Consider the following 26859-nt stretch of genomic DNA (forward strand, 5'->3'; position numbering starts at 1 on the left):
GGAGTCAGGAGTTCAAATTTGGTCTCAGATACTTACTAGCTGTGTGACCCTGGGCAAATCACTTAACCCTGTTTGCCTCAGTTTTCTCATCTGTAAATGAGCTGGAGAAGGAAATGGCAAACCTCTCCACCATCTTTGCCAAGAAAATCCAGAATGGAGTCACAAAGAGTTGGATATGACTGAAAAACGAGGAACAACAAAAAGCATAGATGGGCACATGCTCTGCTTCTGAGACCTGAAGAAATACTGGCCTCATACGTGCCCTTTGCCCACATGTAAAATGATGAGAACACAAGTGACATAGTGACAGACACTACATTTATTTGTGTAATGGCAGGTGGGTTCTTTATGTTTGTCCCTCAGCCTCCAAGAGGCAGCTGTTTATACCAGCCTCTTCAGAATAAGACTTCCAGGAGAGAAGCTCTATTATTGAGCGGGATGAAGCTATGCATGACACCGTCCCCACACTCCTCATGCAGTAATGAACGGAGCGGGGGCAGGGGACATAGCTAGAGGACAGCCAATGGGAGCCAGAATAGCAGTGGGGTCTTCACCCTTACAGACCAGGAGATTCTGCACAGGCCAAACAAGGGACATTATACAGGAATTTCTCCTCAGGCAACAAAAAAAAAAATTTCCTCCCTCACTGACCAAAGTTTCCCCCAAATCAGTACTATCTGCCCAAAGGCGTTACAGTGAGATCATATCTCAAAAGGTAGAAGACACAAGCAACTTGTTAATCAGTCAACAAGCATTTCGCAAGTACTTGCTATGTGCTAAGCACTGGGCATATTGGAGGGGGGGAACACAGTTCCTGCCCTCAGGGAGCTTACATTCTAATGGTGGAGACAACATGCAAACTATTATGTCCATACAAAATGTAGATAGTGTAAATGGGAGGTGAAGACCCTGATGGAGGGAGGGAAGGGAAACTAGGAAAGTCCAGGAAAGGAAAGACTCTTGCAGAAGGCAGGATGAGAGATGAGTCTTGAAGGAAGCCAGAAGGTGGCAGTAAGGAAGAAGAACATTCCAAGCAAGGGGAACAGCCAGGGAAAGATGTGATATGTATGGGGAGATGGAGTATAACATGTGAGGAACAGCAAGAGAGTTGATATCACCTCCTAGTAAAATGGCCTACCAAGTGACTGCAAAGAAACTCACATGAGCCAACGTCTTCATCACTGAGCCATTGGAAAAGACTCTGGTGTCCTCATTGGCCACAAAGGTGTTCTTTTAGAAGGATATTGATTGGTGTCTATAGCAGTATACACTGCCTGTGATGTTTGGTGTACAAGTATTACCACTGATGACCAGTGTTCTTGATATTGATGTCAAGGGAATGGATGTAGTCATGGTTCCTAGGATTGCTGATCTGAGGAGATGACCATATTGCTGTTTTATGACAGAATTTAGTCAATCTCAACTGGAAGGGCCCTAAGACCCAAGACAAAAGATCAAGGTGAAGGCTTCCTTCCCCTTTGTTAAGTCTAGATCAGTATTCCCATCCCCTAAAGCTTTTTCAGAACAAAATCCAATAAATTAGACAGATGTTGAACTCCCTCCAGCCCTTTCCTGAGGTTGCTCCAGACTAAACTTGTCTGTTGTTACTTCCTTACTTGCTACCTCTCTACTTATGTGTCTTTGATCTCAACCCAAGCTACCACCATCCTGCTCCACCCTCCCCAACTTATCTTCTGCCTAGGCCCACATTCCCTGTGGCCACAGCATCCCAGTCACCTATGTCACTGTGTCATGGAGTTCTTTGCCTTACATTCCTCCAGGGCCTCAACAGCATGTTTGAAGTATATCTGGTGGGCAACAACTCCCACCACTTCATCGTCTCCCCCACCTCCATCCAAGGAAAGGCTGACATCCGAATGCGAGTGGCCCAACCACTGGACTATGAGACTGTCTCCCGTTATGATTTTGATGTAAGTATCCTCCTCTTCTCTTTCTTTCTCCTTGGGTTGAGGTGGAGAGTGCAGATTCAGGCAATAGAATATAATAATATAATATCTCTAATATCTCTGTGGGTCTAAGATGGGAATAGTCCTGAGTCAGGCAGGTGAAGAGACTGGGGCAGGTTAACTTTCACCAAGGAGAACAAGAGAATTTCTGCAAAGCCAAACCAATGGATGGTTCTTCACAGGGACAGACATGAGAGGAACCCATTTCTGAGTAATGGTAACAGCCCATCAGTAGGATTCAGGAGTTAAATGCCAAAGCAGTTCCAAGTTCACCCCAGAAAAATGCTACCCACCGGACAAATTCCTGACAACATATCAAGTTAAGTAATGGTTTGGGCAGCTGTATCTGATCTTTATGCATGGACTGAGTAGGAGGTGGCTGGCTATGGAATGTGAGTTTGAGAAAATTACTACAAGGTCTCTTCTAAGAGCCCAGATCTCTCACTTTGCAGATACCATCCACCGTTAGCCCTGTTTCAGGGTGAATTTTATTTCTCCCTGTGAATCTCACCACCCTGAGAAAGACAGGAGTACAGGAGGGAGAGGGGACCCACAGGGACATCACAAGATGGCAAAATGTGAAAGCACAGGTTACCTGGAAGGTGAAGGGGACATTGAAAGGGTGAGATTTGAGTTCAGAATGGAAAGAGAAGGGTGAGCCAAGACCTACTTCAAAGAACCACATCAGGTCCAGCTCTGCAAGAGGCCCAGCTGCCCTGGGATTCAATAGGACGTGGGCTTTCTGGTAAGGCAGGGAATGGGGCTAGAGGGGACAGATCTAGAGGACCCTGGATCCAGGGTGCAGAGATGCCAAGATCAGAAATGCAGAGCAGAATCCACAAGCAGGAACTTGAGTATTCCCAGAGCAATGCCCATGGCCCGGTCTAGGAGTTGGGGAGGACTCATGATTCTGTTTCCCTGGAGCCGCATACTGACCAGTCAACAAGTAGAAACAGAGGTGCCCACTTTCTCAAGTCCCCTTCCTTCCTTTCTCCAAGTAAGAGCTGTCAACCAAACACAAGGTAGCCCCCAATAGGGAAACTACACATTTGCTGAACATAAACCACTGGTATCTGTCCTTATCAGACTAGGTAATGGGTGTTCAGATGCTCACATTCCCCACTGACCCAGTCCACCATCAATCCTGCCAGGCAGGGCCAATAGCTCCAAATGGCTTTCCAGAGAAGCCTGCAAAAACAGCAGTTGGAAGAATATAACCAGGCCATCACCCCTTCTTGAGGTGGAGTGTGGCAAGTGGGTAGAGAAAGGCCCAAGAAAGACAGGTGGGTAGAAACTGAGAACAGATATTTTGGGTTAAGATGGGTAGATGTTCCTTACCTAGTAGTAATACACTGGAGGATGAAGATTGCGATACACTTGGAGGTGAGGTGCTCACCCACCCTCTCTCTTCTCCCTGCCAAGATGTTTGCCAATGAGAGCGTGCCTGACCACGTGGGCTATGCCAAGGTGAAGATTACCCTTATCAATGAGAATGACAACAGACCCATCTTCAGTCAGCCACTATATAACATCAGCCTGTATGAGAATGTCACTGTAGGGACAACAGTCCTGACAGTTCTGGTGAGTTCTTCTGCCCTCCTCCTCACAGGTCAGTGATCTCCTCTAGATGGTTATATTTGATAAGACTGGTAATTAATAATACTCATCATTAACATTACATTATTATTTATATTGTGCTTTAAGATTTGTGAAGCATTTTATAAATATATTTTTTATTTTCACAACAACCCTGGGAGGGAAGTGCTATTATTATCCCCCTTTTTACAAATGAGGAAACTGAGACAAAGGTTAAGTGACTTGCCCAGGGTTGCATGACTAGTAAATATCTCAGGCTGGATTTGAACTCGGGTCTTTCCAGTTCCAGGTCCAGTGCTGTCCATTGCACAACCTAGAGGCCTCATCCAGCTGAATTTTTTGGCACCTTGAGCCATCCTTGGACATCTCCAGCCCCCAGTATTAGCACTGGCCAAGATTATGTATTCAGTTAATATATATTGATAGCTGGAGGACATCTGAGACTCTGCAAAAGACCAGGGCACCCCTGGACAAAACTCAGCAAATGGTATCCAAGGATCCTTGAGGAGAAGCCCAAAGACAGAGTGAACTTGTACCCGAAGGTGATGGGGGAATCTGCCCAATTGGGAGAGGAATTTTAGCCATATACCTGGAAAAATACCCAGCCACCTCTGGGATAGGTGTCCTGTGTTGGCTAAGGACATAGCCCCTAGGAAAGCAGAGGCAAGTGAGAGGCTTAAACCATCTAGAGGGGGCACACATCTGTCACCTACAACCTGTATCACCTTGGACAAATTACTTCATCTCTCTGGGCCTCAGTTTCCTCATCTGTAAAATGAAGGAGTTGGACCACATGATCCCTAAGGTCCCTGCCAGTCTAAATATGTGATCTTACAGTTATTCCAACCTATATTCTTCTCCCTTCCTCATTTTCTCTCTCTCACCCTAAAGCCCCAAATTCAGGTGCAAACGAATGTTCCCATTCCCTTCCTCCAGATTCCCCACCCCCACCCCTAAGCAGAGACAGGAGAATGCCTCTGTGGCTCATGGGGTCCCACACTTATAAGTGTGTTTACTCTACAGACAGATGGTGTGAAACTGTATTGAGCCCCCGGGCGCTTCCCATCTGACAGTTATTAATATTTCAAACAGATGTTTAGCTAGTCAGGCTGTCAGACGCTAAACAATAAGTCTGTGGTCGCCATTGGTTGCTTTGCCTCCCCCCACCCTCTGGCTCTGCCAGCCTTCACTGAGGCTTGCCCCTGCCATAAATCAGCCTGTGCACGATGCCACCCAGGGCTTCCAGACCTAATATGGAATGCTGCTGTATGAGGAAAGTCTGGGGATGGCTGTTGGCACATTCTTGACTCTGCTCAGCTCTGGAGTGCAGATTATATTCACTCATTCATTCAGCAGGAATGTATTAAGACCCTACTGTGTGCCAGGAATTGTGCTATATGCTAAGGATAAAAACACAAAAAAACAGTTTCTGCCTTCAAAAGAACTTACTTTCTATTTGGGGGGAGCAGGGAGAAACATGCCCCCCCAAAAATTAAGCACAAAGTATCTATATGAAGAGGAAAGTCTGAGGGGTGAACTTGGAATCAAGCCACCATGTTACTTTCAGGACATTTCCAAGCAATGCCACATGCCCTTTGACCATCCTCCATACCCTCCTCATCTTCTTTCTACCAGAACCTTGTACTCTGCCCCTGAGAGAGGGCTAGGCCTTAATAGGGGAGTTTTCACCCTACCTTGCTCAGAATCAGATCACTATGTCACTTTCCAGTCATTTCCAAATTGTGCCACTGGGCACATCCTTCCCACCCCCATCAGCCCAACACACACACACACACACACACACACACACACACACCTCCTCTCCTGCCCCTCCCACTTTCTAGCTTTCCCTTCATGGTTGTGTCTCACCATTAGAATGTAATCTACATAGTAAGTGCTTAAGAAATGCTTTATCACTCATTCATTCTGAGGGGAAGGTGTCTAGCAATTGTGGAGATGAGGAGAGACTTCCTGTAGGATGTGGCATCTGATTTGGTCCTTGAAGGAAGCCAGGGATTCTTGGAGGCAGAGGTGGGCAGAGGAATGGCATCGAGATAGGAGGTAGAATACTATGTGTGGACAAAGGTGAGCAGGCTGATTTGGCTGTATCATAAAGTGCATGAAAGAGAGCAGTGACCTGGAATAAGATTGGGAAGGACTTTAGATGCCCAAGTGAAGAGTTTGTATTGTTTTCCTAGAGGAGTTTGGGAGCCACTGATGTTTATGCAAGTGATATGGTCAGACTCATACCTCCAGAATAACAATTTGGAAACTGCATGAAGATGGATCTGAGAGGTGAGAGACTGATCACAGGGAGGCCAATTAGGAGGATAGTGTAAGAATACAAGTGAGTGGTGATGAGGCTCTAACCTCGGATGGCGACTCTGTGAGGGGAGAGAAGGGGACAGAGAGATGTGAGCTAGATTGGGGTGGTAGAACCAAGACTTGGCCGTTGATTGGATATGAGGGGTAAGCAGGGAGGAAAGAGTTAAGAATAAAAGATTTTGGGCAATGTAAAATGCTATGTGGTCAGAGGACTTCCTCTCATGCCTCTACAACAGGGTTGGAGGTTCTGACCGCTTGCCATGTGCCTGTACCCTGGGAGGAGCCCTGCAAAGGGAAGCATCATGTTAATCATCCTGTAACTTTGGGTCTTGACACCACCCAGATATCCTGGTCGACAGAGAGACACCCACAGAGAGTTCTTGCTTCCTAGTGAGCTGAGTATTTTTCCATCAGTCCAGACCTATGATTTCATCAGCATGAGGAGCGCCCTCTCCTCAGGCATCTTATTTGTAGCTTATTATCTTAGCGAGGTTCGAGTAAAGGAGGTCCCCATTTTGATGCTCTTGCCAACGGGTCTAAAGCATTCTGCAATTGAGTCAAATCAATTTCACCTCCCAGGACGGCTGGGACAATCCACATGTAAAGGACCTGAGGGGTTTGGTGGAGTCCCAGTTCAAAGCAGTCCAATGGAATTATATGACAGTAAAAGCAGCTGATGTGATCAGTTGATGAGATCGATAGGAGCTCAGTGGTGAGAAAGGGAGAAAGAAGTTTCTGTCTTGCTCCACTTGGCTCCTGGTCAAACCACCTCCAAAGGGCTCTTTTCCATTTGGGACACTACATTTTAGGAATTTCTTCAGGATGAGGCTAGTGCATGTCCACAGGAGCATGACCACAAAGGTAAGAAAACTAATAGTGAAGGTCTCTCTATTAGTAAGCACTAGATGAGGGATCTGAATCCAGATCCTCCGACTCCAGTGCCAGGAGCCTTTCCATCATTCCACACTGCCTCTGAGATGACCTCTGAGATCCATTCTAACCTTCAGACTCCATGAGTCCTTGACACTATCCCATCCTGGGGAGGACAGGTCTTATATTGAACCCTTCAGTATTCTAGAACTCAGGACTCTAGTGTTTCTACAGAGGAAGAAGACAGGCCATGGGAGAAAGACAACCGTAGCTTTTGCCTAAGAATAACAGCAATAAACTTTTATTAGGAACCTTATTAGTTTATTATTAGGTTAACTTATTAGGTTCAGAGATTTGTGCCAAGCACCTGGGGAAGGATGGATAAGAGTTCATCAAATAAGGATGGGTAGGGAAAACATTCATACCAAATGTAAGGGTGGGGCAACTGCCATCCTGGTCTCATCTCACCCGAGAGCACAGACAGCAGCACAAAGAAAGACAAAAGGGAGGAGGATTTATGGTATCTTAGTGGAGTTTTGGGCAGCCAAGTGGTGCCAAAGTGCACGGAGCACTGGACCTAGAGTCAGGAAGACTCATCTTCCTAAGTTCAAATCTGACCTCAGACACTTAACTAGCTGCATGACGCTGGGCAAGTCACTTAACCTTGTTTGCCTCAGTTTCCTCATCTGTAAAATGAACTAGTGAAAGAAATGGCAAGCCACTCCAGAATCTTTGTCAAGAAAACCCCAAATAGTCTTATGAAGAGTCAGACACGACTGAAAGACAACCAAATAGTAGAGATTAGAATATTTTGGCTAAAGTCAAGAGTGAATGGAAAGAAGTAATATGAGACAAGTTTGGGAAGATGCCAGATTGCAAAGGGCCTTGAATGCCAGCGAAATAAGTTTTAATTTAATTTAGTAGGCTGTAGGGAACTGATGAAGATTTTCTGAAAAGAAGAGTGATGGGCTCAGATCTCTGCATAAAAAATGCTAATTCAGGGAATTGTAAGAAGGAGGGCTTGGACAGGGGAGACAGTAAAGTCAACAAAATGTCAGTAGTCCATGTAGCCAGTGATTAGGGTTTATCCTAGGGTGGTTGCAGTGGGAATGGAGAGTAAGAGAAAGCAGAGATGTCGCATGGGTGGAACTAACCCCAAAACCCCTCTCAAGTCAGTCTTCCTTTATATCTATAGAGTCAGTGTATCACAGTGGATAGAGTATTGGCCCTAACAGTCAAGAAGTCCTGAATCTGACCTCATCCACTTATTAGCTATATGACCCTGGGCTCAGATCCTCAGTTTCCTCATCTGTAAAATGGAAATAATAATAACACCTACATTGTTGTGATGAACAAAGGAAATAATATATACCATATATAATAAATATGTACCATCTACTAATAATAAAAATAAATTGACTAATAATATAAATATATAAATGAATTCTATAACTATAAATATTACATAAATATATTATAAAATATAAAATTAAAATAATAAAAATATACTATATAATAAATACTATAGACAAAGGAAATAATATATACAAATGCTCTGTAAACTTTAAGATGTATCATCTGTTATCATCATCATCATTATTATTATTTGTTATTATTATTATTATTCCATTCCCCACCCCCTACTCAGGAAGAGAAGTGGAATTGTTCAGGCTGAGGAACTGACTTGGATGTGTTAGCACACTAACCACTGGAGAACCGTGGCCCACCCCTAAGCTATCCCCTCCAGCTGCTGGGGAGCCTGGGATCTGCCTCTAGGCATAGAATGAGCTTTTCTCCTGGAAGTACTGAAAGAATAGAGCAAGGCAACCCTTTTAAAGGTAGCCCTGGTGAAGCCAGGCTACACCCAATAGTGACAAGGCTCATTGAGCCAGGACAGAGGCATACCTACTACTAACCATTGTGGTCATTTTCTCAAAGGAGCCTGGCCAGATCGTCTCTTCCCTTAACCTGAACAGAGAAGGTGGTGGCCTGGAAGAGTGGAGAGAGAATTGGATGGAATCCCTTGGAATCATTAGCTAAAAAAGACCTCAGAGATACATAGTCTAACCATCCCATTTTATATGAGAAGAAACTGAGTCCTAGAGAGATAATGAGATATCTCTCAAATAAAGCTGATTAGCAACAGAGCCAGAAGTAGATCCCACATCTCAGTTTCCCAATATGTAAAACTAAGGAGTTAGAGTAGGTTATCTACCCTTTTAAACTTTTAAGAGTTTATCTGAAAAAGCATCTGTGCCTTCCCCACTTCCACATACCCCCCTCTTTCAAGACTTGCTGAAAAAGGGCAGCAGCTCTGTTGGAAGAGATTAGAAACGTTCTTGACCATGGTTCCCCCCAAAATGCAAAGTGATGAGATCGATCATGAGAGAAGTCCTAATATGGGGAGATCTTTACCGATTCTGGATAGCTCAAGATGCACCCCCACTCCAATAATCACTCAGGGCTGTTGTTGAATGATAGAATCCTGTGCTGTCCCAACTGTGCCCCTCACTCACTGTGGCAATTCCCGTAGGGTATAGGCTGAGTCCAAGCTCTTCCCTTGTATGGGCAGGCTTGGACAGTCAGTCAGTCAACAAGCATTTCTTAAGTACCTACTATGTGCCAGTCATAGCACCAGGCACTGACAGCCAAGATGTGTGCGGAAGGGCTGGGAGGTGGTATTTCTGGATGACATCAAATGGCAAGGTCAGGATAGGCTCCCTGAGGCAGTCATAGCTGACTATCATTGCCCCCTTCCTCCAGAAGAGCACACAAGGCAAATGGTCACCTTCCTCTGTGGTGCCATCCTTCTCACTCTCTCTCCCTTTCTCCAAATCTGTCTGATCCAAGGGATGGCAAAGCCCTTCCACCCAGCCCATCTGCCTGGAAGTCATTTGTTCCATGTCTGGAGAGGTTGTCTGGCAGCAGTGCCCGCAGCAAGGACCTTGCAGATGACACACAGGGGCTCCCGTGAAACTGGCACCTGCCTGAGGGGGAGCAGCAGGAAGGGAGCCCTGGGGTGGAGAAGGGGCTGGGAGGGGCTGCCAGGATCTGCCTTCTCATAGTCAGGGCAAGACTGCATCATCTTCCAAGGATCGGAGACCCTTTCTGCAGGAACTGGGTGCCTGGCAGGACCTTCATGAGTCTTTGGGAAGGACGAAAAGGAGGCCATGAAAAACTGAGACAGAGGCAGCGTTAGTAGATGTTGATATGGTTTTTATAGTATTAGTAATAATAATAATAACATTTGTATAGTGCTTTAATTTATTTGATCCTCGCAACAACCCTAGGAGCTAGATGCTATTATTATCCCCATTTTACAGATGAGGAAACTGAGGCCAGGAGATTACGTAATTTGCTTAAGGTTACACAGCTAATAAGTCTCCAAGGCAGGTTTTGAACTCAAGTCTTCCTGATTCCGAGTCTCATACTCCTGCCAACAAGCCACCCGGCTGCCTGTGTTGGACTTGGGGGTCAGGAAGGCCTGAGTTTCAAATCCTGCCTCAGACATTTAACTGGCTATGTGAAGATGGGTGAGTCAACCTCTCCTGGTGTCAGTTTTTCTCCTTATGTTGTAAAAATCAAATAAGATGATTTAGATACAGTGCTTTGTCGATCTGAAAGCCCTGTATAAATGTCATAATTTTTGAAAGGCTCCTCAAGGGGCTTCCTCTGGCCTCAAGCTGCCTTCTCCCCATCCCCCGATTTTCTCCTCATTTTGAGAAAGTTGGGAGAAAGCACTGGAGGCTGGAAGGAGGTCGCACATGCAGCCCAACCTCAGAGCCATTCTTACTCACAGTGGGGTCAGGAGCTTTGGAGTCTCACCCCCCTTTCTGACTAGGGCTGGTTCTCTGTACCCTGAAGAATGTCCCACAGGCCAGATCACCTCCCTGCATTCCCAGCACCCAATTATAGTGGACAAATTTGTTTCTTTCAAATTGGAAGAACTAGAAGATTGTTATGCTCGGTTCATAATCCCACCCCATCACTTAAAAACCAGGCTTGCCCTAATTGTCATGTTGTGATAGGAACCCTCGACTTGCTTTCTCCTCCCCTCCCCTCTCTCGAGGCTCCAAAGTCAACCTAGAGAGAACCTGCCTGCTGAGTGAGAGTCAGGAATCACCAGGAACATGACCCACACACTGTGCTGCCTTACCCATTCTGCCCCGTACTCCCCCCATCCCTGTCCTGCCCAGCTCAGCTCCTTAATGGGGCTGCACTCTTCTCACACCTCCCCCACACACACTTAATTTTGGGTAAGGCCAAGTGTTTCTGTCTCCTTCTCTGCTAAAGGGGATGAAGTTATAGCTGCTTGCTCAGAGACTGTGAAATTCCTTCTCCCTGACCTTTTCTGTGATGTTATTAAAAGGTTTCATGGCCAGTTGTTTCAGAAAAAAAAATAAGAAAAAAAATAAAATATTTCAATATCCATTGAGAGCAGGGGCAGAATCTCCTGAGACTGGCTTCTCTCCTTCTTACTTCACCCTCCCCCAACCCCTCACCACCCCCTCTGCTTGCCCTCAGTCACTGCCCTTCCTAATGCTGGAAGAAAAATGAGTTCCTTTTGGGAGGTCTATTGTTTAACCAGCAGAAAGGGTCATCTGGTGTGGTTACAGAGTCTCCCCCACTAAAGGGACAGAAAAGGCATCCTTTGGATTGGAGAAGGGTGAGGTGTGTCTAGGTAACAGTTAACCTGAAAGGACTTAAACAAACAGCAAGGTCACAATGAGTCAACAGTATGATGTCGCAGATGAAAAAAGGAATATGATTTGAGGCAAAAGGAAGCATCTGGAACGCAGGAGGTGAGAGAGTCCTGCTGTAATTGGCTTGCCACTAACTCTGGGTGCCACATTTTTAATTTTTTTTAATAAAATGTCATTTTTTTCAACCAACAAATATCTGACTTCTCTCCCTCCCCTATTGAGAAAGAGATAGATGAACCCTGTTACAAATATGTATCATTGAGCAAACAAATCCCCTCCCTGGTTGTGTGTGTGTATGTGTGTGTGCGTGTGCGTGTGTGCGTGAGTGCGTGTGGGTGTGTGTGCATGTTTGTGTGTGTGTGTGTGTGTTTGTGTGTGTGTGTGTGTGTGTGAATCTGCGCCCTGATTCCATCCCTTCTCTGTCAAAAGGCAGGCAGCGTGTCTCATCACGAGGCGTCTGGAGCTGTGGCTGGTCAGGGTGTTGGTCAGAGTTCTAAAGCCTCTCAAAGCTGTTTGTCTTTATAGTATTGTTGTTATGATATAAAATGATCCCTTGGTTCTCACTCTGTATCAGTTCTTACAAGTCTTACTGGATTTCTTTGAAGCCCTCTTATGTTCTCTTCCTTCCTTCCTCCCTCCCTCCCTTCCTTCCTTCCTTCCTTCCTTCCTTCCTTCCTTCCTTCCTTCCTTTCTTTCTTTCTTTGGCAATTGAAGCTAAGTGACTTGCCCAGGGTCGCACAGCTAGTAACTGTGGGAGACTGAATTTGAATTCACGTCCTCCTGACTCCATGTACCAGTGCTCTATCCACTGCCCCGCCACCTACCTGCCCTACTCTTGTATTTTCATATAGCACAACAGTATTCCATCCCATTCCTATATCATAAGTTGTTCAGTCATTCCCCCACTTGATAGGGTGCATCATTTTAAGAAAGGCTAGTAAGCCTCAAAGGGATGGGGGAGGGGGACAACCACAATGACAAGAAGGCTCAAAACCACACCCAGTGATGCTCTGCCCATATCACAGGTTGTAGGGATACATCGTAGAGGGTATTTTTCTGAATGTGGGTTGAACTAGATAATAATTAAAATTCACTAGTATACATGCATACACACACACAGAGTCTCAAAGTTTATAGTGTTTTCCTTTTTCTGCATGAGGTTAAGTAGTACAAGTATAATTGACCCCTTTTCATAGATCAGTAAAGTGAGGCTCTTAAGAATAGGTAAGTGTGACCCTCTGAGAGAAAGTCATAAATAAAAGGAAATATGGATAGGGTCAATGTTCATTGACTGAAAGACTCATACTCTGACCAATACCCTGACTCTCACCTAAAGAGTTTTTCTGCCCACGGTCTTATTAATTTCAGCCCCACCTTGAGAAGAGGCCTTGATTGTCCTGGTCAAATAATTCCTCACCAATGTAGCCATTGTGCTGGTGACCAGCCTCTTCATTCTTAACTCATCTGGGCTTTGGACAGCAGGTAGCATCCTTTGCCGAGACCACACTTGTGGTCTTTCTTTCCTCTTAGTAGAACCTGCTTGAGCTCACTGGTGTTTTCTTGTCATTTTCCGGGTCACCTCCACACCACAATGAGGCACTGACATAGGATTTGGAAAGGTCTGTAGCATGGGCAGACTAACTTCCTTATAGGGAAAATTTACATGAAGACATGGCCAAGCCCTGCCTAGGAGAAGATGATGGGGCTGGGTTGTGATCTCTATCAATGGACATCAATATCAAGACGAGAACAGGGATTGTTATGGACATTACTCTACTTCAGTTTCTACAAATCTTCCCGGGTTTCTTTGAAACCACCCTTTTCATCTTTTCTTCAGCACAGTAACATTCAGTTAAGCTTATATACCATCATTTGCTCATTGAGGGGTACTCCCTTAGTTTCCAGTTCTTTGATGGCACAAAAAGAACGGCTGTGAGTGGTTTTGTACATATGGACCTTTCCTTCTGTCTTTGATCTTTATCCTCCCAACCAATTTCTTGATATTTCATTCCTTAAGCAAGTTAGTTCTCTTTCTAAACTTGTTTTCTCACCTGTAGAAGAAATGTGTCATATTAGATATCTCTAAGGCCCCTTCAACTAATCAATAAACATTTATTAAGCACTTACTATGTGCCAGGCACTGTGCTGAGCCCTTCAGATTTTAAGTCCTGTGATCCCATGTTGGGAATTCCATGGCTTACATAGGGGTGCCCTGTCCTTTCTCACTTCTTCCTTACGCTTGCCAACCATGCCTTCCACAATTCCTAGGGAGTCTCTCAAGAGAGGGAAGTCGTTCTGCTTTTCCAGGACCACTCCTGACATCCCAGATCTGCCCCCACATTGTAGCTGAATACTTTATACCTCCTAAGAGTCCAGGAGAATTGGTTGGCCTGACTTTACCTCCAGTTTTCTCCCTGATTAGTTAACCCTTGGATGAGGACCCTACCTCACCCCATTTGTGTCTCCTGACAATCCCCTTTCTTTTCTAAGCCAACAGCTTGGAGAAGAGTCCAGGGATGGGGTATACCAACCACCGTTTGTAGCTTCTAATAGGTCCCTTATTCATGCAGTTGATACTATCTCTGTTTCTCACTCTGCTTAGCCCACCTTACTATTGCTTCATTGATTCAGCCTTTCAGGGGCTCACTGGGACAAGAGAATCGATAGAGACTGTTTTTCTTCCCACCCCCAGACTCTACCAGTTAAGGCCAAGGTTGAGAGGTGGGGGAAGAGTAATAATGTGGCCCTTTCCAAGCTGGACCAGAGAGCAGCCAACATCAATATCCTAGCATTTAAAATGCTAATCACCTTCCCTTTCAGCTGTCAGGCTGCATGTAGGGCTGGCTCTAGGAGTGGTAGGGCTGTCCATAGCTTCCAGACCCAGGGTACACAGAACAAACTTGGCCCATCCCTGTAGGACCAAAATGCAGAACTATGGAACTCTGTCTTGGTCTGTCTTGGTCTATTCTATTCCGACAAATGGGCTGATCCTTCTGTGGCTCAGTTATGCTCCCTGGTCTCTCAGGCAGCCTCCCTCCCTCCCTGAATGCCCTGTTGATCTGCTTCCCAGCTAGGAAGGCACTATGTCTCTTGATTGTTTTCTCCAGGCACAGGCAACCTCAGACAGGATAGGGGAAACCTACTTCATTGACTCTTTCTGTAGGGGGCAGATGCAAAGATCAATAGTGACCTGAGCCCCTGGGTACTTGGGTCTTGGCCAGGCTTTCCTCCACGTTTCAGTCCAACCCAACAAACATATGTTGAACACTCACTATGCCCAAAAGCCTCTGCTTGGAACTGGTGCCCAGGATGAATTACTCTTAGTCTGCCCTCACATAGCTTATACTCTAGCTTAGGCAATGCTAGAAGCTCTTTAAAGCACTTACCATGTAATATTTTGTGTTGTCCAATGCTAAAACACCAAATGAGTGGTGGAGACAAATAAATAAGCCCTATAGGAATTCAGGTCACTCCAAGGTGGAGTGATGTGGGAATGTTTCATGGAGAATGTGGGGCTTGAATTGAGTCTAGAACCTGAATAGAAAGGAAGAAAAAGGGAAGGAGGAGGAAGGAAATAATTTATGGAATGGGTTTATAAGGATTATGGACAAGTTCATCCCAGTTCTGGCTATCCCCCAACCCTGAGCTACTCTTCTTCATATTTCTAAGCCCATGACTCCTGTCTCCCATGTTCTTCAGTCTGTCAACAGTCTTCATAATAAAAATAGTTAGCACTTATGTAGCACTTTAAGACTTGCAAAGCACTTTATAAATGTCTCATTGTATCCTCACAACACCCCTGGGAGGCAGGTACTACTATTATCCCCATTTTATGATAAGGAAACTGAGGCAGATAATGGTTAAGTGAATTGTCCAGAGTCACACACCTAGTAAATACCTAATGCAGGATTTGAACTCTCAGCTTCATGAGGCTATGGCTAGCACTCTATACCACCAATGAGCTGCTTCAGTCTTCTATAATCCTTAGGGTACTTGCAGGTCTCTACCAAAATCCTTGTTTGCCTAGCTCAACCCAGACTTTACCTCTTAAATCAGTGATATCCATCAGCTCCAAAAGGTGCAAACCATTGTCTGGAATCTGACCAGCAAAATTTCTCTCTCACTCCAGTCAAATTCTCACTTTGGGGCCAATACCAGGGCCTGAGAGGCTGAATGAATAAACTAGGGGCTGTGAGCTCCCAGAACAGACTAGGCAGACCCCCATAATGCCAGGTTAACTGGGGTTGGCCACTGATGCTGCACAGTCTTGTTATTATTCAGTTAGTTTTTAGCCATTTCTGACTCTTTGTGACTCTATCTGGAGTTTTCTTGGCCAAGATACTGGAGTGGTTTGCCATTTCCTTCTCCAGCTCATTTTACAGATGAGGAAACTGAAGCAAACAGGGTAAAGTGACTTGCTCAGGGTCACACAGCTAGGAAGTATCTGAGGCTGGATTTGAACTCCAGAAGAGGAGCCTTCCTGACTCCAGGTCTGGTGCTCTATCCACTGTACCACCTAGCTGCCCCATTCACTGCAGTTTGGGGTGACCAAAGGAAGCTCTACAGAATTATTAAATCTCAGAGTTGGAAGGGAACCTAGAGGCCATATAGTCCAACTAATAGCTGAATCAGAATCCCCTCTGCCACATACGCAATCAGATGCTCATCACACCTTTGCTTTAGGACTTTTAGTGAGGGGAAATGCTCTATCTCCAGAGGCCATCCATCCTGCTTTTGGATAGCTCTCATTGTTAGGCCCTTTTCCCTTGAACTAGGCCTAAATTCACTGCATCACCATTTCTGTCCATTACTTCTTGCTCTGTCTGCCCTCTGGGCCAAGCAGAATGAGCCTAATCCACTGATTGCCCTTTGAACCTTTCAGGTACTTGAGCTCAGTGAGCATGTCTCTCCTCAGGCTTCTCTTCTCTAACCTAAACCATTCTTTCCAGGAGAATGTTTTCTGGAAGTTGTCCATGACCTATATATCTCAAGGTTCCTGTTGAAGATTTAAGGCCCCAGCCCTGCTTAGGACCTCTCCACCTGTGGCTCAGTATGCTTTATGATGCTACAACTCATTACATCCTCGGGGCCAGAGGTCTCCTATGGTATCTAAACTTTTTTTGTCCCAGACATCTAGTCTTTTCCTGGCATTCTTGGCAGTTTTGGGGGCAGATCCCAGGAAGAGAGCTGATAGTAAAACAGGGAACCTGCTCCCCAAATCCTAAAGGCCATTTAATACAGACCTGGATACAGACCGGGAAGGTAGCTCAGGGATCATCTAATATAACACCCTCATTTTACAGATGAGAACCCAGAGAAGTGACTTTCCCATACACAGAGAGTAAGTGTCAAAGGTCAGAGATGAAGCCAGATTCTCTGAGTCCACAGACAGTGCTCTTTCTATTACATCACATGGTCTCCTTTCCTTGAATGTTAGCTCAACTAAGACAGAAGTCATGAAGTGTGGTGGGGCTGCCACCCTCACTCCTAGAGATGCTCCAGGTGTCCTGGTCTTAAGGACGAAGAAGCATCTTACTGGGAAGGCGGGAACAAAGAGAGTCAGAAAGCAGTCCTGCAGCCCATGCCATAGACTCTATTTGGCAGGCCAATGGACAATCACCCACTTCATCCCTTTCTTCCAAAAAGCTGGTTTGACAGAAGTCCTACAGAGAGCTTTGAACTCTTGAGGAAAAGTACCCTCTAGACATAAGCCATTATTGGTCCTTGCCTTCATTTTATAGCTAACTTGTAGTTTCTCAAAGGATATTTATCCACTTTGGGAGTTATTTCACATGGGAGCCTTCTCTCCTCCTCCCATTTGTAATGTTTGCCCACTAGAGTGCAGCCAGCTAACAATTAATCAATTAAGCAATTATAAAGCACCTACTACAAAAGGACTTAGGGATACAAAGTCAGTGTCTGCCTTTAGAGCTTATAATCTATTGAGGGGAGACACATTCATGCTTAGGGTATAGAAAAATTAAATACGATAGAGTTTGGGGAGCAAGTTCTAGCAGCTAGGGGTATCAGGAAAGGCTTGATGTAGAAAGTGTCAATAAGCTGAGATTTGGAGGAGCCAAAGGGATGTAAAAGGCAGAGGTGAGGAGGGAGTGCATTCCAGACATGGCACCCAGGAAATTGATTGCTTTGTATAAGGAATAAGAAGAAGGGAAGTTTGGCTAGGCCATGGTATACATGAAGGGAGGGATGTGTAATAAGGTGGAAGGCTCAGATGGAGCCAGGTTCTAAAGGGCTTTTAATGGTAAACAGAGGAATTTATACTTAATCCGAGAGGTAATGGTGAGCCACAGCAGTTTATTGAGTGGGAGCAGTGAGTGATATTGTCTGACCTACACTTTAAGAAAACCACTTTGGCAACCCTGTGGAAGATGGATTTTGAATGTATTTGAAACATAGAGACCAGTTTGAAGGCTCTTGCAGTAGTCCGGGTAAGAGGTAATAAGCCCTGAGCTAGGGCAGTGATCATTTGAGTGAAGAGAAGGGGATAGATATGAAAGACACGGAAGTAAAAATGCCAAGATTTGGCAACTCATTGGATGTATGAAATGAGTAAATGCAAGGGGTTGACATTAATGTCAGGGTTTTCAGCCTTGGGTGGTTATATATCTGACCATGTTCCAGAGCCCAACAGAAATAAGTTTTTTTTAGTATTTGTGGTTTGGCATTGTGCTCTCTCTTCTTTCCCCCTGTGTACATGTTTAGGTTAGGGTTTATCAATCATTGTCTGATAATAATAGAAATTAACAATAATAATAATTATTATGTGTCTGATACTGATAGAAATTATACAATAATTCCTCATTAATGACTGTAGGCCCAAGAGATAACATGGACTCAACAAGTGAGACCAGGCCTGGACTCAGTTGCATAGGACCAGAGAGAAAGGGTGGGCTGGTGACCCACTGTGCCCTCTGCCCAGGGAATATCAGGAGCCCCAGTTTTCATATAATCCCCTGCAACCTCCTTCTGCCCTTCCTGTTTATCTCCCTCTCTCCTTCCATCTCTACATCTCCCCCCTCTTCCATTGGCATCTTAATTGATCTCATTGTTCTCCAACCCCTTGAGACTAGAGACTCCAGCTGTGCTTAAACAGAACAAAATCTCTTCCAATTTCCCCACCGTTTAAAAGAAAATTGAATTCTTTATCTGCAGTGGGGGGAGGGGAAGAGGAAGAGGGGGGTCAAAAAAGACTGACAGGATAAACATAAATAGTTAAATAATCTGAGACCAGCTTCTAAATTGGACAAGAAGGCAAAGGCGAACAGATTTGTGCCTTTTGTTTTTGAAGGGTGAGAGGAGAGACTCTCATGGTTGTATTCCTTGTTCTTTTACAATCTTATCAGTTCATCTTTCTAGAAAAAATTAAAGGGGGGGGATGGGGGGGAGCAAAAGAAAAAAAAATGCCAGGAGGAGGAAAGAGACATCGTGGAGTGATTGGCAGCTCTGAAGTCCCGTCTGTCTGTCAGGCCTCAGTGCTTTTTGGCTGTGTTTATCTCTTTAATCTAAATATCAATCCGTAAAAGCAAAATGGGATGGAATAAAAGTCATGACGGGCACCAGGACCAGATTGGGGAGGGGGGAGAGAGAGGGAGGGAGCTCATGTACTACTGGTGGCAGCTTTTACCACCGTTGCCACTGTCCTAGGTCCTGATGGAGCTGTCCCTCACATCAATGTCCCTGCTTTCCAAAGGAGACATAAGGAGACAAAAGTGGGTTAGGGTTGAATGAAGACAGCGTCTAGACATGTGCTTACCCAAATGCTGTCTTTCCTCTTCTCAACCTAAAGGAACTGTCATCAACCTTCCTGTCTGAACATGGAATTCTGGAACCTTTAAGGGATTGTTTGATGCCATTCTGTCTATCCTCCACCTCTAGGTGGAATAGCTTGATTCTATTCTTTAAAATCTCCTACGACAGAGAACCCATATTCTCCTTCTGTTGTTAGTCTAGCATTTTACAGACTCTCACATCAGGATGTCATTTCTGCATTTGACCTCAAGTCCCTCTGCTGTGATTTAAGCTCGTTTGCTCTCACCTTGTCCTGAGAAGCCAGAGCCCTGGGCTCTGGTAACTGCTCTGTGGCAAGTGACTTCCCCTCTCTGGGGCTCAGCCTCTAAAATGAGAGGCTGGACTTGCCAGGCATTGTGTCTGGCTGGCTGTCTCTGTGCCTCAAATGCTCTCCCTCCTCATCTCTGCCTCCTGACTTTCCAGGTTTTCTTTAAGTCCCAATTAAAATCCCATCTTCAACAGAAAGCCTTTCCTAGCCCTTCTGGACTTCCTCCTTTTAATCATTTCCGATTTGTCCTGTATGTAGCTTGTTTGTTTGTTTTCTCTCCCATTAGACTGTGAGCTCTTCAAGAGCAGGGATTGTCTTTTGCCTTTTTTTGTATCTCAGGGCTTAACACAGTGCCTGGCACATAGTAGGTGCTTAATAAATGTTTATTGATCTCTGAGGCCCCTCCCAGCTCTCTGTCTCTGTGATTAGATGACCCTTCAAGGCCCTCTGAGAGTCTGTGATTCTATATATTTCAAGTCTATCAGAGTTATCCTTCAGTAATCTAGCAGCTGCTTAGTTTTATTCAGCATAACTGCTAAGAATAGAGAACTGTCCCTTGAGGTTGGGGGATGAGGGGGTGAGGGGGACAAACTGCTGGTGGGCTGACAAGGGCCAGAAATGAGTTCATTGATGCAATGAGTTTAATGCTCTTTAAAAAGTCCACTCTATCAAACACTGAAAAAGATTGAGTTCTAGGAGAGAGAAGGGGCCTGGAGAAAGCCCAGTGGTGGAACACTGGCAATCCTAGACCAGAAGGTTATCTGGGAAAAGGTCAGGGAGTGGGAATTATTGAATTGCAGGATATGGCCCTTCAGTTGTTTGCCCTCTGTGGCTGGGAGGAGGGGGTTAGGGGGAAGAGGAGGGGGCAGAGGGGTGAAGAAGAAAAAAAGGGGAGTATTTGTGCTGTTCAGAGCCAAAAGAGGAAAATGGTTTCAATAGTAATGGTACTGATCTCCTCAGGCTTTCTTCCCAAAGTCAGGCAACATAACTTATTAAGCACCTACTATGTGTCAGGCACTATGCTAAGTGCTAAGGATACAAAGAAAGGCTAAATAAAGAGATGAATTAACAAATATAGATAGATAGATGAATGAATGAATAATAGATAAAAATTTTAAAAGGCCCTGCTCTTAAGGAGTTCACAGTCTAATGAGAATAAACAACATACAAATAACTATATGCAAACAAGATACACATTCACATACATATACAGGATAAGCTGAAAGTGATCAACAGAGGGAAAGTGCATGCATTAAAGACAATTGGGAAAGACTTCTTGTAGAAGGTGGTATTTTAGAGTTGGGACTTAGTGTCATGTAACTTATTGTGGAAACAATGTTCATCTTTGGAACATGGAAAAGGTTCCATCTCCCATGCTTTTCATGGTCCAAGGTTGTGATTTATTTCTTTACAAATTTTTAATTGATGCCTTTTGTTTTTTAATATCACAGTCATTTCCATATTGACTCCTTTCCACCTCCACCCAGTGACCCAGCCACCACACCGACCACTTTTCTAACAGGGTATGCAGTATTCCACACCCAAGGTCTCCTACCTCTACAATTAAGAAGTGATTGTGCATTTTCTCAACTGTTCTGTAGGGACACAATTAGTCATAATTATACAATGTTCAGTTTCCTTTTATTGCATTTGTTTACACTGCAGTAGTTATTTTGCATCTTGTTTTCCTGGTTCTCCATATATGTTATATAAGTCTTCCTATGTTTCTCTGAATTATTCATATTTGTCATTTCATATGGACAAGCTATGTGGCATAGTGGATAAAGCACAGGGCCTAGAGTCAGGAAGATCTGAGTTCCAATCTGGCCTCAGACACTTACTAGCTATGTGACCCCTGGGCAAATTATTTAACTTTCTTTGCCTCAGTTTCCTCATCTGTAAAATGAGCTAGAGAAGGAAATGGCAAACTACTCCAGTATCTTTGCCAAGAAAGGCCCAAATAGAGTCACAAAGAATTGACGTGACTGAAAAAAAAAATGACTGAATAACAACATGGGACAAAAATATTCTATTACATTCATATACTGCAATTTGTTCAACTGTTCTCCAATCAATGGACACCTCCTTTGTTTTCTGTTCTCTGCTGCTACAAAAAGTCCTGCTATGGATATTTTGTAATCTATGGGACCTTTCTTCCTGGAGTGCATATGTCTAGCATGAGGTCTATATAGGTCAACAAGTATAAACATTTTGGTCACTTTCCCAGTGTAATTCCAGATTGCTTTCCTGTGGGATTGGACCAATTCACAGCTCCACTAAAGGATGGTGTGCCCCACACCTGTGGTATCAGTCTTGTCGAGAACTCGTAGAATCATAGATACAGAGCTGAAAGAGAACTTAAAGGTCTTCTAGCCCAAACTCTTCATTTTCCAAATGAGGAAACTGAAACTCAGGAATCAAAGATATTTGCCAAGGTCACAGAGGCAGTAAAGTTGGGATTTGAACCCAGGGCCTATGACTCCAATGCTAATGTTGTCTTCACTATGCCATCCAGACTTCTCCTGGTGTGGAAACTTCCTCAGTTGATGGCCAGCTACAGGTTCTCTACAACATGGCCTCAGAGATGCCTGGGACACTGAAGGGTTTGTCATGGATCATGTATCTTAGGAGGAAGACTTGAACTCAGGTCCTCCTGACTCCAAGAAAGGTTTTCTAGTTTTAATTCCATGCCACCTATCTCCCCATTGTACACATGGGGAAAATGGAGGCTTATGGTGGGAACTTGCTTACAGTCATCCAGTGAGTCAGGAACTGAATCTGAACCAGAACCCACTTCTCCTACCTCCTGGTCTGGATATAGTCCATGAATACTATCAACTAGCATTTATATAGTGTTGTAAGGTTTACAACGTGCTTTACAAATATCTTATCCTCACAGCAATGTTAGGAGCTAGAAGTTATTTTCATCCCTACTGATGAGAAAACTTACAGAGGCAGACAGATGTTAAATGACTTGGCTAGGGTCACACAGCTAGTAAGTGTCATTTGAACTCAGGTCTTCCTTACTCCAGGTCCAACATTCTGTCTGTTGTTCACCTTAACTGTTATTCCTTTAACTAAGGACTCTTCAGAGTCATCCCCATTGATCTCACCACCCAGAGAAGTGCCCTAGCAGTGAGCCAGGCGGTGTAGTACAGTAGGTAGAGTCAGAAAGACTAGGGTTTGAACATTTACGAGATATGACCATGAATAAGTAACTTAAACCTTATATAGCACTTACCTCCCAGGGATGCTGTGAAGATCAAGTGAGATGATGCATATGAATGTAATAATTCATGGTTTCATAGCTTGATTGCCATAAAGGACCTCAAAGACCATCTAGTCCAAGCCCCTCATTTTACAGGGAGACTTGGGTTCAAATCCTGTCTCAGACACTTACTGTGTGGTCCTGGGTTCAAACCCTGTCTCAGACACTTACTATGTGGTCCTGGGTTCAAACCCTATCTAAGACACTTACTATGTGGTCCTAGGTTCAGATCCTGTCTCAGATACTTACTATGTGGTCCTGGGTTCAAATCCTGTCTTAGACACTTACTATGCAGTCCTGAGCAAATCATTTAACCTCGCTATGCCTCAGTGTCCTTATAAGTAAAATAAGAGTATTGGACTGGGTGGTCTACAAGGTTCTTTCCAACTCTAAATCTATGATCCTGGGACTTGGCTAAAGTTATACAAATTGTAATAATCAGAAATGGGATTCAAACCCAGGACCTATGACTCCAGAGGCAGTACTCTTTTCACAGTGCCTTATAAAGTACTTTGTAAACCTTGAAATATTGTAATAAATGAAAGATGTTGTTATTAAAAATAAGCCCTGGCCTTGAATCCTAACAATGACAATGACTAGTTATGACTAGTCACCTTCCCATCATCAGTCTTCCTGACCTTGAACCCTAGTTAGGCTACAAGAGTACCCACCTCCTCCCTTAGAGGAGAAATCTGAGATGGCTTCCCCACTGGGGCTCCTGGGAATAGTCTTTCTCTTGCTTGTCTTGCGTGTGGACCATTTTATTGAAGCATTCCTCACAGTCAATTGGGTCCCAGTTCTACCATATGACCACATGACCAGTCATCTCATTCACTCATTCATGGATTCATTCATTCAGCAAGCATTTATTGAGTAGCCAATCCCTAGATACTGGAGGTACAAAAACAAAACATTGATCTTTGAGGCTCTTGCACAGAGACAGGTGCCAGTGTAGACAAAAGGCCCAGGCTTGGATTTAGATCTGCTCTGGCTTCCATGATGAGAGGTTAGAGGGGGAGAAACTGACCTAGGACAGTCTCCAGGAAGGCATCTTGCTTAGGTTACCTGGTAAAGCCTCATTTTCTCTCTTCAAGGAATCCCCAGATTTTCCCCACCATCAGGTCCTGCCTTTTCTTGGCCCCTTCCAGTTTTCACAATGTAAGAAGAGCTAGCAGAGGCTGCCATAGACCATTGGGAAAAGTTCAGGAGAGAATCTGCATATTCTCCTTCCATTTACTTATTCCCTTCCATTAGAGAATGAGGCTAAAAGGCCCTGTGGCCAATGGGCAGCTAGAATCACATAATCTCAGAGCTGGGTGGGACCTCAGAAATCATATAGTCTAATCCCATGTCTTGCCCCATCCAAACTCCCCTTTACAAAGGTGGGGCCAGACCTAGGTTCTAAACCATATTCCTTCCCTTGCTCATTGTGTAAGTTGCTTCTCTTGGTGAGTCCAGGCTTCTCTTTCTGTCAAGTCAGAAGAATGACTTTTGCCTCTTGCTGCCTTCCAGGGGTGGTTTCAGAAGAGACGAGATGATATGGATAAAATCCCTTGAGGTCCTGGGGAAGAAAGCCTATAAAAATCAGTGCAGCTACTCCTCTCTGAAGGAAGAGACACATTTCAATAATGATAACTCATATTTATATGGTGCTTTAAGGTATATAACGATGCATTGTGCCAGCCTGGGTCAGGAAGTTCTAACTACAGAGGGTGGGAGGAAGGGTGCACAGAAAGAAGTGAAGGAGTGAAGTCTGAGGATGGCTCGGGGTTTCACAATCACAGGTGTCTTGCCTTTCCCTCTCCCACACCCAACTGTAGCCAGATATCAGCTGTTACTTCACTGTCCAGCTCCTAGGGCAGGTTGGCACTGCCCACTGGCAGAGACGGAGAAACATTGGGGCTGGCTGCAGTAAAACACCCCTGCCGGCAACTATCTTAGAGATCATTGGTGATTTATATTTCCTACATCGGACTTTGACCTTAATTTCTGCTGTTGGTATGGAGCTGTAAAATTCATTAGGGGCCTAAGAGAGGAGTGATTGAGATGTCAGTCAGGCAATCGTGTGGTTATTTAATCTATCAGATGTGCGGTTTGCCATTTAACTGGACAACAAGAGAATATGAAATCAATATGGTTCATTAGCAAGGAAGCTTGCGCCTGGCCCCATCAGCACCCACCAATGACAGCAGCTGAGGCAGGCATGCGGACACACCATCACTGTGTCACCTTGGAGAACAGACATGTTCCACCACGCATGAGCAGATAGGGTCCCAGCCAGGCAGAATCCCCATGCCCAGAGCTCATTCCTCCAACGGTATTCCACAGGCATTCTCTCCATTTCTGTCATCATAGTGGGCTCCCAGACTGGGGACCCTCATCTAGCAGCCTGCACATCACCTAGAATCTCAGTCATGGAGGGCCCCTGCATCTGAGAACACAATAGATAGACACAGCAGGTGGGAGCTTTCATAACTCCCCCAGGGGGTTGATTGGACAATGTGTTTTTTTTCCTCCTCCTCACCATCACATCATCATTTGCCAGGCTTTTCCATCTCCCCAGCTTCTCAAGTCCCCACTTAGCAAATCTCTGGACATCCTGTCTTTCTCAAGGAATATACTTCAAAAGCCATCTGCCTGCCCTACTCCCCCGCCCGTCACTCTGACCAAACCCACACGCCTACACCCAGTCCCCATCACTGTAACTGTGATGAGCAGTGAGGCTCAAGTAACTTCTGATTAGGAGTTCTTCCTCTTCCCACACTGTTCTTATAGCTAAGAGAGTGGCAGGGCAGGGGTAGCTGGAGAGGCCATTCTCTTTGCTCTCCAGCAGAAATCAAAATGGCTTAATGTCACTCACCTTGGTTTGCCTTAGACAGGGGGAGGGAGTGATGAAGTCAGGCTTGAGGCTAGAAATGGGTGGCCATGAATAGATGTGCTTGGCTGGGACCAAGGATCATCGGAGGGGTCCAAGGATGGTAAGAGATGAAAGGTCATTGTTAGAAGAATCATGGGTTTAGGGTCAGAAGAAGTATAGTAGAAAGGACCATGGATCTGAAGCCAGAGGATGTGGGTCTGAAGCCCAGATCTGACTTTCACTATCTGTGAGCCACCTTATTTCTCTGTGCCCCAGTTTCCTTGTCTACAAAATAGAGGGGTTCAGAAAAATGGCCTTGAAGATACAAAGCCTCCAGCTTTGTCTCTATCATTTTATAGAGCTGAGTTCTTATCCACATTTAACTGCTTGATGACTATAGACTAGTCACTGCCTCTCTCTGGATCTCAATTTCCTTAGTTTCCATCGATAAATTGGAGATGATTATAATATACAAGTTGACTCATAGCATTGTCATGAGGAAAGCACTTTGCAAACCTTAAGAGATTTCAAAAATATGAGCTATTGACCATGATGTAATTAGATGGATGGTGACCTCAAAGCCCAGGCTAAATAGGAAAGATAGAGGCTGAATCAGAAGACAGGGGCAACAATGGAAACTCAAGTCTAAAAAAGCTATAGCCCATGGAGCATGACAAAATCAAGAGAGGGCAAGGAACATGGGCCATGGCATGGATGTTATTGCACAGATGCGTTCAAGGGGTGATGCTTCCAGACCCATAACACACAATGAGTCAGTGTCTATACCAGAAAGCCAAGTCCCTGGACTAGGGAGATTTGCTGTTGTCCTAAGGAAGGGACCCAGGTGGATTGGTACTAGTAGAAAATGAAGGTCATCCAGATCAGTGACAAGAGGTAGAACAGGTTATGGAGAAAAGTGACTCAAAGTATCAGACTTGATGAGTCTCTGTTACTTGTCAGGGTTCTGGTTTGCAAAGCCTATCAGGAATTCAGAGTACCTTCCGTTTCCCTATCCTCCCCACTACTGCATCATCATCATCATCTTCTTCTTCTTCTTCTTCTTTTACTACTACTACTAATAATAATAATAATAATAATAATTACTAATACTACTGTTAATTACTACTACTGCTACTACTAATTATTACTACTACTACTACTACTACTACTACTACTACTACTACTACTACTACTAC

General features: G+C 44.6%; 1 protein-coding gene across 5 annotated transcripts in view; it reads left to right on the forward strand.

Moving 5' to 3' along the window:
- Nucleotides 1–26859, forward strand: part of CDH23 (cadherin related 23) — a 600475-nt gene that overhangs the window by 356461 nt on the left and 217155 nt on the right. For all 5 annotated transcript variants that reach the window (XM_027858426.1, XM_027858400.1, XM_027858408.1 and 2 more), the window contains exons 12-13: nucleotides 1782–1931; nucleotides 3390–3548. In XM_027858426.1, the coding sequence (XP_027714227.1) occupies nucleotides 1782–1931; nucleotides 3390–3548 (309 nt within the window). The remainder of the gene's footprint in view (nucleotides 1–1781; nucleotides 1932–3389; nucleotides 3549–26859) is intronic.

The sequence above is a fragment of the Vombatus ursinus genome, unplaced genomic scaffold (assembly GCF_900497805.2).
Source record: "Vombatus ursinus unplaced genomic scaffold, bare-nosed wombat genome assembly UNPS02000749.1, whole genome shotgun sequence".
NCBI lineage: Eukaryota > Metazoa > Chordata > Mammalia > Diprotodontia > Vombatidae > Vombatus > Vombatus ursinus.